General features: G+C 38.5%; 1 protein-coding gene across 2 annotated transcripts in view; it reads right to left on the bottom strand.

Annotated features, from left to right (window-relative positions):
• Window positions 1-300: 300 nt before the first annotated feature.
• CCDC93 (CCC complex scaffolding subunit CCDC93) overlaps window positions 301-16,914 on the bottom strand; it is a 42,340-nt gene continuing 25,726 nt past the window's right edge. For both annotated transcript variants that reach the window (XM_083367048.1, XM_083367049.1), the window contains exons 18-23: window positions 16,616-16,724; window positions 9,622-9,704; window positions 6,963-7,000; window positions 3,900-3,984; window positions 2,757-2,870; window positions 301-1,495 (exon numbers count right to left, since the gene is read on the bottom strand). In XM_083367048.1, the coding sequence (XP_083223174.1) occupies window positions 1,442-1,495; window positions 2,757-2,870; window positions 3,900-3,984; window positions 6,963-7,000; window positions 9,622-9,704; window positions 16,616-16,724 (483 nt within the window). In that variant the 3' untranslated portion in view covers window positions 301-1,441. The remainder of the gene's footprint in view (window positions 1,496-2,756; window positions 2,871-3,899; window positions 3,985-6,962; window positions 7,001-9,621; window positions 9,705-16,615; window positions 16,725-16,914) is intronic.

The following is a 16,914-nucleotide window of genomic DNA, read 5'->3' as shown; positions in this document are numbered from 1 at the left end:
TCACAAATGATACCTCAAATCATTTTAGTTTAATGTGGAAATTGAAGGCTTCAAAGGCTTATTGAAATGAGTTAATAGATTGTTCCCTGTTTTAATTTCTCAGCCACATCAACAGTTGCAACACCTGGCGGACCTTGGCTGATCTAAAAATTTAAACAGGGTCGCATCTAGTTAATGTTTCATAGAATCCAGGGCTGGGAATAGGTTGGAAAGCTGAAAAAACATCTCGGAAAACAACTGGAAAACTATTTCTCTATCAAGCTTCATGGACATGTCTCAATGAGTGACTCAGAACCAAACTCAGTTTGAATGAGACGTTATTTTTATTAGTTTTCTCACTGAAGAATACAAGTAATACAGACTGTGGTACAATGTTTTATAGTACTGTAAATGCAGACTCAACTTTTTTTTTCACTGCCCAGAATTCCTTCTGGTAGATGGATAATTATATACATTTGCTTAGTAAATAAATACATTTAAAAACATCTGCAGATCTTCACCAGCTTCCAAAGGAGCAACTTCACGGCTATATGACTTTCCACAATGTTACAAGGACCAATGCTCAGAATTTAAGTCAGATGGGTTGCAACCCAGGTGAAAAATGGAAGACAGACACAAGGAAACATGTTAGTTCCAGGAAATTTAATATGTCCTAAAAACCTTCCTCCCTATTCCCTACCTTATGACTTTCCTTACCTGTTGAAAAGAAACAAGTTGATCAAAGCAATTTCCCACCTTCAAATAACCTGCATTATCCAAAACCAGTTTCCACTATTATCGATGGCGACTGTTTAAAACAAAATCCCAGGGTTGAAAGGCAGATGACAATACAGGAATATTAAATCCTAATTGCATAGTGAGGGTGTGCACGTATGTGTGTGTCTGAAGGTGTGCTAGTGATTCCCGCCCTGGTATGACACCAGAAGTGCCCTCTACTAGCTTATAGGGCATTTCAGATTCAGGATATTTATTGTACCTGTCAACTGAATGAAAGTTGAATGTTACTATTTGGGCTAAGTAAAATTGTTCTTGCTCGAGACTCACAGATTCGGAACCTGACTGCCACGTTATGAAGTAAACATATACGCACATAGTAACTGTTGCCTAGAGGGGTAAGCTTCAAATCCCTTTTTGATCATTACTTTACCTGTGGATTATTTCCAGGGTTCAGTTTTGCTCCTTATGCACACAAGAGGGCCAAACGGAGCACTTGTAAACCCTTTTTCAATATGGTAAGTTGGCCAAACAAGTTAGAAGCTTTTGTTTTACATATTACTCATTTGTTCTCTGCTTCAAACATAATCCGTGTATTGTATCTGAAATCTTAACTAGTGCAAAGATAATATAAGAGAGGATTACATTTTTGAATGATACCGAAAAATGTGTGAGGAATAATGAACTTGATCACAGGAAAAAACCAAAAAGCTTCTGCTGAAGTTCTTCAGGGACATCTGGCCTTCAGTTTTGACAAAAGCATTTCATTTTTGCGGCATTCCTGTTGATGCAAAAGAAACAGGTGGGTCTTCAAAACATGAAAGAGACATCTAGGATAAGCAACAATGCTAGTCCTGCCATCCCAGGCACCACTAGTAAGATGCAATTCACACCACGTTCAATGGAAGTTCCTTCTCAAAAGTGATTGTTAGTGTTTCGAGATGGCTGTCTGCTTTGATCAAATTCCATAAGCATGAGAATCTGAAGCAAGGGAATTTGACAGGTCGAAGGAATGGAAAGGGGATCAATTTGGTCTGTGTGAATCATGTTGAAAAGTACGAGACTCTCTGAACAATCAATGTACCCCTAGACAACAGTGCCTTCTAGATTAGATTTTACTAGGTATAAGCAACCCATTGACATCATGCAGCCCTCCCATCCTATTTTGTTTGCATTTTTTCCACTTTTCAATGGGGTGGGAGTGAATCCATTTGTTTTCCAGAGGTCTCCCGCTTCCACTTTCTAAACATAAGAATCATGGGGAGGGGTGTCCAAAAAGTTGTCCTTTCCTATGACATCATTATGGCTTCTACTCTGGTGTGTGCATTGGTGTGTCTCTCCTAAACATGCCCACTGAGCCCTACAGAGTTCTATCCATGTTCTTGTCAAGAAGCCAAGATGAAAGCGGTCAACAACACACTAAATAATGAACTATGATCTATAAGCCAGAATGGTTTGGGTTGAGGCTATATGATAAGCAACAAAACCACCCAAAAGTCACTTGTTGAGATAGATGGCTATAGAAATCAATCAATCAACCAAACAAATAATAACCTAAGTTCTGGTCTATCATAATATATTAACCCAACTATCCCACACACTGCTTTCAGATTTTAACTACCAATATTAAATTCCATTGATTTCATAGACTGTTTTATGTGACATTATATGATACAGGGCGATATCAAATTAGATGATATAAGGCGATATCAAAAACCTTGCTGAAAAGCAACCCTCTTTTAAAATATTATCAAGCTATGATGTATCATATGTAAACCAACATCAAAAGTAGTTTGTTTCTTCATGTAGCATGAAGTAACCATACTGTATTAACCTAACCCATTGAAAGCTGGTTTAAGGAATGACCTGAGATCTCTGAATAAAGTTTTGGTTGTGCACTATCTATTATATAGCTGACACATGTTGCTGATTGTTCTTTCCTTTCTAAACCTCAGTAGAGTATCTGGTGTGGCAAGATGCTCAGGACTCTTGTAGAGAAAATATAAATTACATCAGTTCCATAACCATCACCCCTCTCTTACCTCTTTAAATTCTTTGACTGTTTTGAAGTAAAGTCTCTGCTTCTCTAGTAATTCCAAGTATTCATCATTTAACTGGTCCCTTCTCATTTTGTTTTCTTGTTTTTTCCTCTCCAACTGTTGTAAGGAAAAGAAGAGAGAGAGATGGCACTATGCAACACTATTCAATACACAATAACTACACCAAATCAAGCAATATATAAAAACAGAAAATTAAAACTTTCAGGGATTTTTCTCTATACCTTTTTCCCTCCCACCAGGAAAACACCAAACTACTGTTCCACATTACCTTAATCTATAAACCTTTAAACAGGGAAATGGGGGAAAACAGGCAGGCCCTGAAAGATCGCATAATAAAGTTCTCTAAACTCTTCAGTATCCTAACTCTGTTGTAACTTTCCTTGCTCCTTCTGCTTACAAAAAGAAAAACTCTTGAGACTCCACTTTTATGGTCCATATTCATATGAAAATCTAGATCAAAGGGACTTTTACTCTTCTCTCAAAGGCAGCTTCTGTCCTACCTGAATCCACAATGGATCAAATGAAGTTTAGCCAGAGCAAAGCAGAGAAGATTGTGCTTGATTCAAGCACTGGTTACTTGGAACTACGACAGTTAAAACTGATTGAGTAAAACTAAACGCTTTGCAATATCATCCAGTTTGTTAATTTACAGCAAGGGATCATGTTCAAATAATATGTGGTGCAGGCACATATTGAACAGCCTATCTAATCCAAAACAATCAATAATTCTTCTGCCAAGATGAATTGTCCTTCCTCAATGTAAAGGTTTTGACAGACCCTATCCAGCCTCAGACACCCCCAGTCAAGGCAATATTTTCTGTGGCTGAACAGCTTTTAACCCTTCCGTTGAAATTTAGTTTAGTTTAGTTTAGTTTTATTTGATTTCTATACTGCCCTTCTCCCTAGGGACTCAGGGCGGTTCACAGGGCATATATAAATAACGATACAAAAGTTAAAAGGAAAATTAAACCAAATTTGCTCTTTTGAAAATGTTTGTTCTAGTTCAATTCCCTGTAGCACATTGAAGTATGGTCATATTTAGAGCAACTGAAAGAGAACAATTCTACTGACATTTGAAAAAGGAAACATGCACACATATCAAATATCTGAAAAAGGTTATCTAACCTTCATTCGATTCTGTTTAATTCCTTCTACAATCTGTTCCATTTGTCTCAGAAATTGGTCTCGAGCACTAGGGGAAGCCATGGCTCTGAAAGGAAAAGCAAATGTTTTAGATGGTGGACAGAAAGACTGAGACTGGAAAAGTGAAAAGAGAGATATTTTTGCCCACTTTATTTTTCTACAGCAATATACAGTTAAAGAAGGATAGCATACATATATGTGTATGTGTATATGTTCATTCTACTCTTTTTATGTAGTCTTAATTTTTCTGCCTTTTACAAGTCCCTGCAGTTTTCTTGGCAAGGTTTTGAGAAGTGGTTTATCTTTGCTTGCTTCTTAGGGCTGAGAGTTTTGTGCCTAAGGTGAGACTAGAATCATGGTCTCTTGGCTTAATACTTTAACTACTATACCAAACTGGGTTTTTATGTAGTCAGTGCAGTTATCCTAAGCTTATGAATTCTTGGATGATAATAAACCAATGTTCAGAATGAAAAGTAAGATACGGACTTTGTTTCCTTAAAACATTATTTGGAGATAATATCTTGCATCTGTGAAAAGCAGTACTGAAAGTTTAGGGCTCCCAAATCTACAGCCCATGGTCGTATCTGGCTGTCAAATCATTTTCTGAAGCCCTCCAGAATACTTTGTAGGCACTGAGATACCACTTGGTAAGCAAAGGCACTGAACACCACGTAGATATCCAGGATGTGCAACAGGGTAACTTGCTTCAGTCCCGTCCAATGGATCTCCCAGCCTAGGAGGGTATATATAGTTAAGTGGTCTCAGGGATAACCTCAAAGCTGCTCATGCCCAATAGCTCCTGTTCTCACACTCGGTAATGCCTTCAGGCAGAGAAAAGGGGGAAGTGAAATTTCATCAGGGAGGACAGGCAGGATATTGGGACTGCTACAAGGAGAGGCAGTTGAAGAGGAGGAGTCTGGCCATCCCTCCATACTACTCCCTGTCTAAGGCAAGGACTGGAAAAGATAACAAGCAAGCAAGGGACAAAACTATCACTCCAGTCAAGAAGAGACCAGAAAAATAAAAAAGGCAGGATATGGGCAGCTCGATGAAGGATACTTTTTCTACATTTCCTTCCTTCCTTCCTTCCTTCCTTCCTTCCTTCCTTCCTTCCTTCCTTCCTTCCTTCCTTCCTTCCCTCCCTACCTCCCTCCCTCCATCCATCCTGACTTCTGGCAACTGCCTGAAGTTTTCTTGGCAACATTTTCAAAAGTGGTTTGCTTTTCCCTAGGGCTGAGAGGTGTCACCCAGATGGCAAGTTTCTATTTCACAAAAAACAGAATTGTTGTTGTTGTTAATTTGATAAATGTGTGATTAACAGCATGCTGAGATACTTTTCGTTCTCTTTTATTTTTCACTTGTCAAAGTCCTTTGTATCAATTCAGAAATATAATGAGGCTTTAGTGTGGCAACCTTCCAGCTAGTGGAAGTAGTTCTCATGGGGCACCCATGGTGATTTAAGTTTGAGACCCCGGTTTAACAAGTGCTCCAAATTATGTTCAATGAGCATAAAGAGCTCTTACTAAAACAAGACAACCTGGCAGGCTAACACTCAGGAACCCCATGAAATCTTTCTGTTTGCAACAAAAGTCTCTGTGTGTTTGCAAACACAAGCACGACCAATTATGGTTTAGCTGCAAACATCCCTAGGGATTGGTTTCTTTAAGTGGTATATCTGCAAGCCAACCTTTTATGGTTTCTTGAACGATGTACAAAACTGACATTGTTCTTAGTACCAGCCATGCTGCCTAAGGACAAACAATTTTACTTATGTGTAAATAAAATATTTACACATAAAATATTTACACGTAAAATATTCAGAAGAATATTGCTAAAGCACAACAAATACATGAAAGCCAGTTTGGGGTAGTGTTTAAGGCACCAGGCTAGAAACTGGGAGATAGCAACATGTCAGGAGTCAAGAAGAAAAAACCAAATACTTAGAGAATCATTTTCTATTTCTCCCTGGAAGGCAACAAATCACACACACACACACACACACACACACACACACACACACACAAATATATATATATATATATATATATATATATATATATATATATAAATATTATTTATTTTAACACTTCATCTTTAAGACATCTATCACCTTATAAATTTTCCCAGCTTTAATTTGCATTAATATTAAAGTTAAACGTTTGAAGTTTCTCATTTTCATGTTTCTAGGTGACCCCTCTTCCCTTTATCACAGTTCTCTCCAGTGCCTAATAATCTAGATACACATCCTATCTATCTCATTTCCATATCAACAGGTTAATAATACAATATAATATTCTTGTTTTCATTATAATTTCCACATACCATAAATTCAATAACCAAAATTTCTCCAATTTCAACATTTAATACATCTTTTCTCTTCTCCTTTATATCTTTTGTCCACCGGTTCGAAGGGAATGCAGGCACTAACAGGGGAGTTCCCCCCCCCCGCATTTCTGCAAAATCTCCTTCTTGCTGGTCGCCCCTCCAGGGCAACTCTTTGGCCCTTTTAGGACCCCCCAGCGATGTGAAACTGGATGTGGAAGACAAGAACCATCCTCCAAACGCTCCAAATGGCGGCGTTGGCAAACCGGAAGCCTTTATTTATCTATTTATTTTTATCTTGCCTTTATTACTTTATAAATAACTCAAGATGGCAAACATTCCTAATACTCCTCCCTCCTTTTATTTTTCCCAAAACAACAACCCTGTGAGGTAGTTTGGGCTGAGAGAGTGACTGGTCCAAGGTAACCCAGCTGCCTTTATATGCCTAAGTGAGACTGGAATTCACAGTCTCTTGGTTTTTAGGCCAACACTAATCTAATTAGCCACTACACCAAACTGACTATACTTTTTAAAAATTCAGAGAAAAGTAGCAGGAGTATATTTTGCACGAGCAACTATTGGATAGAGTTTTATAATACATACTATGATATACTGCAATATATGTCTGAAGGCTTTAAAAGTGTTTCTTAAATTGAAATTGAACACAAGAAGTCACGAAATTATGCTTAGCCCAAAGGAAAAAAATGTTATTAGTTTACTTACTGCTGGAAGTTATCATGAACGGAATTAAGCAAATTAACCTGAAAAAGGCAAAATATAAAGTTTTCCACATAAAGTCATTCAAGCAATAAATTTGTTAAAAAGCAATTTATATATGATTGTATATTATACAATAGAGTACTGATTACATAATTACTGACAAATGAACATGTGAATTCTTCATATCCTGGATTGCAAAAAATGAGAGGTAATTCTTGACAGCTTACTCATGCATGCTTGCAATCATTATGGCAAGAATATTTATCTATGAACCACCTTGTGTTACTTTGATATATTAAATGCAAATACTGCATGCTATCACATTTCCAGCACTATATAAAATATGTGCTGGCAGGAGATTTAGATTACCAGTCTAAAATATCCAAATATGTATTTTATTTACAAATATGCCACTGTTCAATAGCAGAGATACAGTATTTAGATAAACATAACATAAACATATTTAGATAAACGTAACTATAGTATACTACAAACAATTTCTCACTTACTTTCCTAAACAACCTAGAATAAATTCAAAAGCCAAGTTAAAAGGTTCCTAGATGTGGGAATATAAACAGCTATATTGCCAGAGGAGTACAAGCTAAAAAAAAAGGATGAATTCCGATAAGGCTGCAAAGTTTATCATTATTAATCTTAGAATCAGAAAATACTAGATTTACTGATTCATCCTCAGAACAGAATTCCACTGAAAGAGGATTAATCTCCTAATAAATTAGCAGAACAGGCTAAAGCAGGCCAAATTGAATAATTTCTTAGTAAAACAAATTATGTTGGGCAGTATTCCATCTGTTTTCTTCCAAGGCTGAAGTACCAAAATTAAACAGCATCTAGAAGAATTCCCAACCAGCACCATAAGTTATACAGTTATTGTCATGCTCCGGCTGAAAAGCCGATCAAGCAAAACACCAGAGTCATTGCCTCCTCTAATGTAAACTTTTTTAGGCAGTAACAAACCGGCAGAATTGAATGGAAACTAGCTCTGAGGAAATGGCGGAAAGCAGATAATTAAAAGAGTAAAACTTTCTCTCCCCTCTCTGACAGTTCAGGTCACATTGTCCAATACATATTCCAGTAATTGTTATGAGAAGAAACTTCAGTTCACCAAATCAACTCTTCAACAGTTTTGGCTTTCAGGATGATAAGGGACCCCTGTGGATCCCAAACTTTCCCTACACTCACCCCCATACTGCAGGCAAGCAAGAAGAATTACAGCGGTCCTAAAGGCAGTAGGTTTCATAGCTTGACAGTTATATGGCATAATCTAGACCAAGGGACGCGGTGGCTCAGTGGGTTAGGACACTGAGCTTGTTGATCAGAAGGTCGGCAGTTTGGCAGGTGGAATCCCGAGTGCCGCGTAACAGAGTGAGCGCGTTACTCGTCCCAGCTTCTGCCAACCTAGCAGTTCGAAAGCACGTAAAAATGCAAGTAGAAAAATAGGGACCACTACGGTGGGAAGGTAACAGCGTTCCGTGTGCCTCTGGCGTCTAGTCATGCCGGCCACATGACCACGGAGATGTCCTCGGACAAGTGCTGGCTCTTCGGCTTTGAAACGGAGATGAGCAACAGCCCCTAGAGTTGGAAACGACTAGCACACTTGTGCGGGGGAACCTTTACCTTTAGACCAGGGGTAGGCAACCTTGGCTGTTTTATGACTTGTGAACTTCAACTCCCAGAATTCCTAAGCCAGCATGGCTGAGCTTGGAAACCTCTCCCTTTCCCCTCAGCATGGCTGACTAGGAATTCTGTAAGTTTAAGTCCACGAGTCATAAAAGAGCCAAGGTTGCCTACCCCTGGTCTAGACTTATCCTCTTATCCCTCCTTGTACCAGCACGTGGACTTTGGGTCTAAGACAACTCATCCACAGGATAATTTGCCATGGCCAACTTGCCCCAGGACAACTTGCTGTGGAACAAAAATTACATACTACTAAAGAAATGGTGAAATGGAATAATTAAAGGAAGGATGCAAAAGGAGGAGCAAAATGAGGTGTGAATAACAAGAATGAAAATAATTTGTAAATTGTTTTAAATAATTAAAAAAATGGAAATGGAAATGGGCTGGTCAAATAGGAAGAAGAACTGATGGCAGGTGGATCAAGGTAATCATAGAATGGATCCCACTTGATAAAAAGCGTCCACGAAAGAGACTAAAACAAGATGGATTGACGACATCAGCAAGTATTATAGGCCCAACTGGCAAAAGAAAGCTCAGGACCGTATAGGTTGGAAACATGCGGAAGAGGCCTTCATCCTGCAGTGGATAGACAATGGCTAAAATGAGGAATTAAATACAATTTTTGAATTGTCCCATGGTGAGTTGTCCCGTGGCGAATTGTCCTGTGGTGAATTGGCCATGGCGAACTGTCCTGTTCCGTGGACATCAGTCACACACTGATTCACTGAGAAATAATATTACGGAACCTATCTTTATATCCACAACATTAACAATATTTTTAAGCAAAAGGTTGTTTGTTTTACAAATTCAGAGTGTACCCCAATATAATTTGTTAATAAGCAAACATAAAGTGTATTTTAGTTCTAAATAAGCTAATATAGGATTTGCAGCCTTGGTTATTTCACAATATTATCAATCTCAAAAAATAGGCTTTGTGTTTTCCCAAATTACTGTTAATCTTACTTACCTCTTTTTCCAAATACACCTTTTTATCGTCCAGTGTGTTGTAGAGGGTAAAAAACTGCTTTGTTTCTTTGTGCGTTGCTGATACTGTGAAAAATCAAGAATTCAGAAAAAACAAGATAAAAATGTAGCAGACCGCAACTGATTGTATATTTATTTAGTTTACAGCCCACCTTTCTACTCCAACAAATATTCAAAGATGCTGAAACAAAAATTAAAACACAAGGAAAATTATTTCAAAATACAGATGAAAATGAACAGTGAAACAGCTTCCAAATCATTTAAGAATTAAAAGTCTAGATCAGCGTTTCCAACTTTGACAATTTTAAGATATGTGGAGTTCAGATCCCAGAATTCCCCAGCCAGCATATACCTTTCCTACAAGTAGTCCCTGATTTACTACTGTAATTGGATCTGGCAATTATGGTTGTAGTTGACAATTAGATGACAACTGTAAAGCAATTTGAAAGAATCACTTCTGATCCAATTTTACGACCTTTTTTGCAGCTGTTGTTAAGCCCAAGCAGTGGTTGTTAAACGGAACAGTGAGGACCTTAAGTGAACCTATTGTTCACATGATGATTATCAGGACTGAAAGTTTGTATTCACCTTTGTAGTATTTTGATTCATTATGTTAAAGGGGTGTTTCAATCATGCGTTCAAGATGTTTTCTTCTCAAAGATCACCACTGCTCTCTTCATATTTTTATATACCATTAAAATAGCACCTTTTCTATACTTAAATGTTCAGAATGGGATCGAATAAAACCATTCCATTTAAGAGAACAACTGTATTTAAGCAGGCATTCCCCTGGGGCCTGTGTTTAGAAGTGCATCCATTTTTGGTGTAATTGTTCCTACATATAGTTCTGTTTCCAAAACAGAGTATTACTATATCTACACCAGCAGTCCCCAACCTACGGACCATGTGAGTGGGGATCTGGCGCGCTCGCACATGTTCGCAACATGACTCTTGCAAGTGGCGGGCGGCAGTGCTCACAGCCCCACTCGTGTGAGCAGTGAACACATAACCATCCCCTCTTCTCCTTTTTCCACCACCCCCCACCCTCGTGCTGGGCTGCCAACCTGGAAAGGTTGGGGAACTCTGGTCTATACCATGGATTTTGCAATTCCCCCAATCTCAAACAGCTCGTTTGAAATGATTGCATTTAAATTTTACAGGCAATTTATAATATATTCACCAAATTATTAAAGAAACCCGCTAGTAAAATCGTAAATTTTGAACTATCTAAAATTATGATACCCCAATTTGGGACTAAGCATCAGACTATAAGGGACGCGGTGGCTCAGTGGGTTAGGACACTGAGCTTGTCAATCAGAAGGTTGGCAGTTTGGCGGGTCGAATCCTGAGTGCCGCATAACAGAGTGAGCGCCTGTTACACGTCCCAGCTTCTGCCAACCTAGCAGTTCGAAAGCACGTAAAAAATGCAAGTAGAAAAATAGGGACCACTACGGTGGGAAGGTAACAGCATTCCGTGCACCTTTGGTGTCTAGTCATGCCGGCCACATGACCACGGAGACGTCCTCGGACAAGCGCTGGCTCTTTGGCTTTGAAACGGAGACGAGCACCAGCCCCTAGAGTTGGAAACGACTAGCACGCATGTGCAGGGGAACCTTTACCTTTACCTTTATCAGACCATAGCTGCAACTTTTTTCTGTTATGAAAACCATCCATGATTGTTATAATGGATTTGTATTAAAACCCCAAATATCTAGTCCTGATTTATTTCCTATCCATTCTCAAATTGTCCTATATTCTCCTCCTATATATATAGTCTTGTTTGGCTCTGTTATTGTATTTTTTTTTCTTTCTCGGAGTTTGTATTTTAACGTTGTAAATAAAATAAAATAAAAAAGGGGGAAAAACTAAGCTGGCAAGTAATCAGCCAGTCTCAAAACACCAGGCAATAGATCTTAACATAAAATCAACATTCTGTGAATTGTAGCTCACATAAATTTATTGGAAGTGACAAAACCTCAGCTTGTAAAGCAAAAATGGTTATTCTAAATGATTTGCAATGCTCGTTTAAGTATCTATCAGGCAGGCAAAAGGCAGAATTCTCCTAAATCATCCATTCACTACATTAAGCACAGCCAAGAAAAGAAGGCATCTGTTCTGGAGCAAAATAAGGTAGATTTTGACAGAAAACACTCTTCAGGCTATTAATGGTAGTATTGGAGAGCCTGAAAAGGCATAATGGTAAAACTCATATATTATTTTGGTGTGGCTGCTGATCAATCATATGCGTGCATGGCTATGCACACACAAATGGACCGAACAGATCAATCTGCTCTGGTATATTTTTATTGTCTCTTACTGTGTGGTTCTACTTTACCGCATTCTTTACTTCCATGTCTATATGTATACACACACACAAACGTTATTTTTAACTCGTTGCCCCAACAGCTTTTGAGGAAAGGTGATTCATTTTTATTATTTAAAGTAGTTTTTAAGGATAAGCAATGAAAAATGCCAAACTACAACTGCAGACTAACAAAACATCAGGCCGGGAATACAGAAGCAGTGATAGGAAGAACAGTGCAGAGATAATAGCATTTTCTACCAGGAAAACCTTAGTACTGGTCACATTATACCGGTAGTCCTCAACTTACAACAGTTCATTTAGTGACCATTCAAAATTACAACATCACTGAAAAAAGTGACTGACAACTGTTTTTCACACTTATGACCGTTGTAGCATCCTCATGGTCACGTAATTTACATTCGGATGCTTGACAATTTACATTCATGACGATTAAAGTGTCCCAGAGTTGTGTGCTCCCATTTTGTGACCTTCTAACAAGCAAACTCAGTGGGGAAACCAGATTCACTTAACAACCATGTTTTTTTTTATTGAAAAGTTTTAAAATACAGTTTTCCTTTAAAAAAACCCCCCTTCCCCCTCCCCCCTCCCCCCCTACCTCCCCTCCTCCCTCCTCCCCCCCTACCTCCCCCCCTCCCCCCCTCCCCCCCGACTTCCCAGAGCTAAATACAAGGTATATATAAAAAGCAATCATAAACAATCATATACTAACAACTATAAATTCTAAAATCCATCACTCTCTAACTTATATAGGATAAAACAAACCTTAGCAATATTAAATATATATAAAAAACTAAAAGAAAAAAAAAAAAAAAGAAAACGAAAGAAGACTTATTCGAATGCTACATAAAACTTCTTAACCCTATACTTGTTCTGGATAAACTCAATCCATTTTCTCCATTCCATAATATAGCGTTCTTGCGAGTGGTCTTTCAAATAAGCCGAAATCTTCGCCATCTCAGCCAGGTCGGAAACCTTTAAAGTCCATTCTTCTATGGTCGGCAGTTCCTCTTTCTTCCAATACTGGCCTATCAAAAGTCTCGCTGCCGTAATTAAATTCAACATCAACTTAGTGTCCACAACTGTAGCGTCTACAATTATTCCCAACAAGAAAAGTTGCGGACAAAACTTTATCCTCTGTTTAAAAATCTTCTGCATATTCCACCAAACTTTTATCCAAAAGGCTTTAACCTTCTTACATGTCCACCATATGTGAAAATAAGTTGCGTCTTCATCACCACACCTCCAACATTTAGGCTGATACTTCGGATACATACTTGCAAGCTTTTTAGGATCTAAATGCCATCTATAAAACATTTTATAAAAATTCTCTCTTAAATTTTGAGCTTGAGTAAATTTTACGTTCCTGACCCAAATCTTTTCCCAAGTATCCATTGTAATAACTTCCTGAATATTTTGGGCCCATTTTATCATACAATCCTTAACAAGCTCTGTTTCTGAATCAATCTCTATCAATGCAAGATATATCCGTTTAATATGTGCTAGTCCCTGATTTCTAATTTGCTTTATCAAATTTTCATCAGTCATTGCAAATCCATTTTTCTGATCCTCTTTCCACCTGGCCCGTAACTGAGTATATTGAAACCAGTTTTGAACAACCTTCTCTTCTCGCAAGAGGCTATATGATTTCAAACACCAAGCATTTCTTTCCAAACTAAGAATCTCCTTATAGGTAGTCACATCATGTTTGAAGCCAGCATGTATATTTTCTATTGCGTGTTTTGGAATTGCCCACAATGGTATCTTGCTGCTTAACTTATGTCTGTACTTCTTCCAAACTCTCAGCAATGCCTGTCTTAAAATATGCACCCTAAACACGTTGTCTACCTTCTTATCATACAACAAATATGCATGCCAGCCAAACAACAAATCGTGGCCCTCAAGATTTAATAACCTCAATTGCGTCAAATTAATCCAATCACTTATTCCTACTAATGCAGCAGCTTCATAATATAATTTGAAATTAGGCAATTTAAGGCCACCTCTCTCACGAGTATCCTGCATAATCTTAAGTTTAACTCGTGGCTTTTTCCCTGCCCAAACAAATTTATTGATACCACGCTGCCATTCCTCCAGATTAGAATCTTTCTTAAGAATCGGTATCATTTGAAATAAAAATAAAAATTTGGGCAGGACATTCATTTTCACTGCTGCAATCCGTCCCAACAAAGACAATTGCAATTTTTCCCAACTCTCCAATTCTTTTTGAATTTTCCCCCATAATTTTTCATAATTTTTATATAGCTTTGTATTAGAGGGCGACAAAATCACCCCCAAATATTTAACCCTTATAACAATCTCAAATCCAGTTAATCCTTCTAAGAGGGCCTTCTGTGAAACTGTCATATTTCTAGCCAGAATTTTAGTTTTCTGTGTATTTACTTTAAATCCAGAAACCTTGCCATATTAACCATGTTAATTTAAGAGCTGCAGTGATTCACTTAACAAATGTGGTGAGAAAAGTCGTAAAATGGAGCAAACTCACTTAACAAATTTCTCACTTAACAACATAAATTTTGGGCCCAATTGTGATCGTATGTTGAGGACTGCCTGTATATACAGAGTAAATCACAAAGCGCAACACACACACATATACTGTCAACCTCATTTCCAAACCAAAAATGAAACTTCTGTTTAAAAAACTGAGAGGCACAAACCACGTTCAATTTCAGAATGCACTGATCTACATGGGGAACATGAGCTGATGTCTAAAAAGACCTTATGGTTGTCAGCAAAGATCTGTAAATACCTACATTTCTGGAGGAAAAGAACCCAGGAAAAGATAAACAGTTGTGCTCCCCACTTCATTTCCCAGATTTACAATTCCTCTACTACCTGCAGCAAGAAATAGTTATGTCAGGAATTTCCTCATGCAAATGTTGGGAAGCAGATACCATTTTTTAATGCTCCTAACATTAGTATTTATCCAAAGGACTTTTCAAATATATTTAAACAAGTTCAGAACTCTAGGAAACCTAACCTGTCTAGTATTTATTTCCCAATCTTCATAAACAGGGTTCAAAACAGTGGTGGGATTCAGCCAGTTCGCACCAGTTCGGCAGAACCGGTAGCTAATTTTTTGTTGCCCAGGCCCAGAATGGACTTCCGGAAGCGGCATCCACACAGACAACTGGTTTTTCACATATTTGAATCCCACCACTGGTTATAAATGCCACTTTCACAGAGTAATAAGGATAGGCGAGTCTCCCAATAAGATGAACTTCTGGATGGGCTACAGACAAATGGAGGCTAAGAAAAGATGAGTTATTAGAGCCAATTTAACCCTGCATCCTGACACCTTCTAGGACTTAAGGTTTTCCCTACTCTACAAGTAGTCCTCGGCTTACAACTGTTTGTTCAGTTGACTGTTCAAAGTTACAGCAGCACTGAAAAAAGTGACTTACGATCATTTTTCACATTATGACCACCGTAGAATTCCCACAGTCACATGGTCAAAATTCAGACACTTGGCAACTAGCTCATATTTATGACCGCTGCAGTGTCCCCAGGATTATGTGATCACCTTTGGGAACTTCTGACAAGCAAAGTCAATGGGGAAGCCAGATCTGCTTAACAACTGTGGCAAGAAAGGTCATAAAGTGGGGCAAAACTCACTTAACGACTGTCTCACTTAGCAACAGAAATTTGGGACTCAATTGTGGTGGTAAGTTGAGGGCTATCTGTAGTTAACTAGCGCATGGATAACAGCATTCTGTGTGGAAGTGCCAAGTGATCGTGACATGGCTGTCTTCTGCTGGTGTCCATCCACCCCATCTGAATGAACCTGGCCTAGTTCTCTGCTGATACACTTCCTGTGCCCTCATGTAGAGAACATGATGATCATGGAAGATAGCAATAGCCCTTAGACTTATACACCGCTTCACAGTGTTTTTACAGCCCTCTCTAAGCGGTTTACAGAGTCAGCATATTCTGTCCCCAGCAATCTGGGTCCTCATTTTACCCGCCTTGGAAGGATGAGTCAATGAACACTTCACATTTCATGGCTCTATCCAAGGTGGCAATCCTGCATTTATGCAGCTTTCTGGCAGTGTTATAGACATCGTTTGTTGCTGTCTTCAACTTCCTAATCTACTGTGCACAGGAACCAGTTTGGTGGGCAGTAGGTGATTTAAGACACCAGGGTAGAAACCAGGAGACTGTGAGTCCCAGTCCCACCTTAGGCACAAAGCCAGCTGGGTGACCTTGAACCTGTCACTCTCTCAGCACAAAGAAGCAAGCTTCCAAATGCGTTGCCAAGAAAATTGCAGGGACTTGTTTCAGAAGGTAACTGATTCAAAGGTATTCATCACCATCACCACTATCTAGTCTCCAGCTATGGAATTCCCAGGAAATCCCCCACACAAATACTAACCAAGGCCAAACCTACATAGCTTCTGAGATCAGCAAAGTTGATTAGATGCTGCCATCTGCTGCTTATTACCATTTACCCCCCCCCCCAAAAAAAAAATATTACAGAAGTATCAAATCTTCAATCTGCAGGCCATTTTTCAAGTACCTGAGAAGATAGGCGTAGAAGGTGACTATCTAAAGGCAACTAACAGAGCAAATATTAGCCAAACGCATCATCATGCTCTATAAGTGCATGCTATGTAGTAGTGAGAAATACACATACCTTGACCGTACAGTTCAATAAATCTCTTCTGGTACTGTGTCAACTCAGCTCTGCTGGGCACCTCATCAATCTTACGTTGCAAAATGGATATTTCCCTATTTCGGCGGGCCTGAAGGGGAGTTCAAACAAAATATAAAAACTAGGTAGTTTTTAAAAATGGAGTGTCATTCCAAAATAACCATGCAGCTGCTTCCCTGGGACAGTTCTTGGTTGAAACAGCTTTTTTAAAAATAATAATAATAATAATCGCTTGAAACGAGGTTTACATTTTGAAGCATTCATTTTAAGAAATTAACATT

This window comes from Vipera ursinii (assembly GCF_947247035.1).
Source record: "Vipera ursinii genome assembly, chromosome: 1".
Classification (NCBI taxonomy): Eukaryota; Metazoa; Chordata; class Lepidosauria; order Squamata; family Viperidae; genus Vipera; species Vipera ursinii.
The sequence above is the reverse complement of the archived record's forward strand: the minus strand, read 5'-3'. Positions and strand labels throughout refer to the sequence as shown.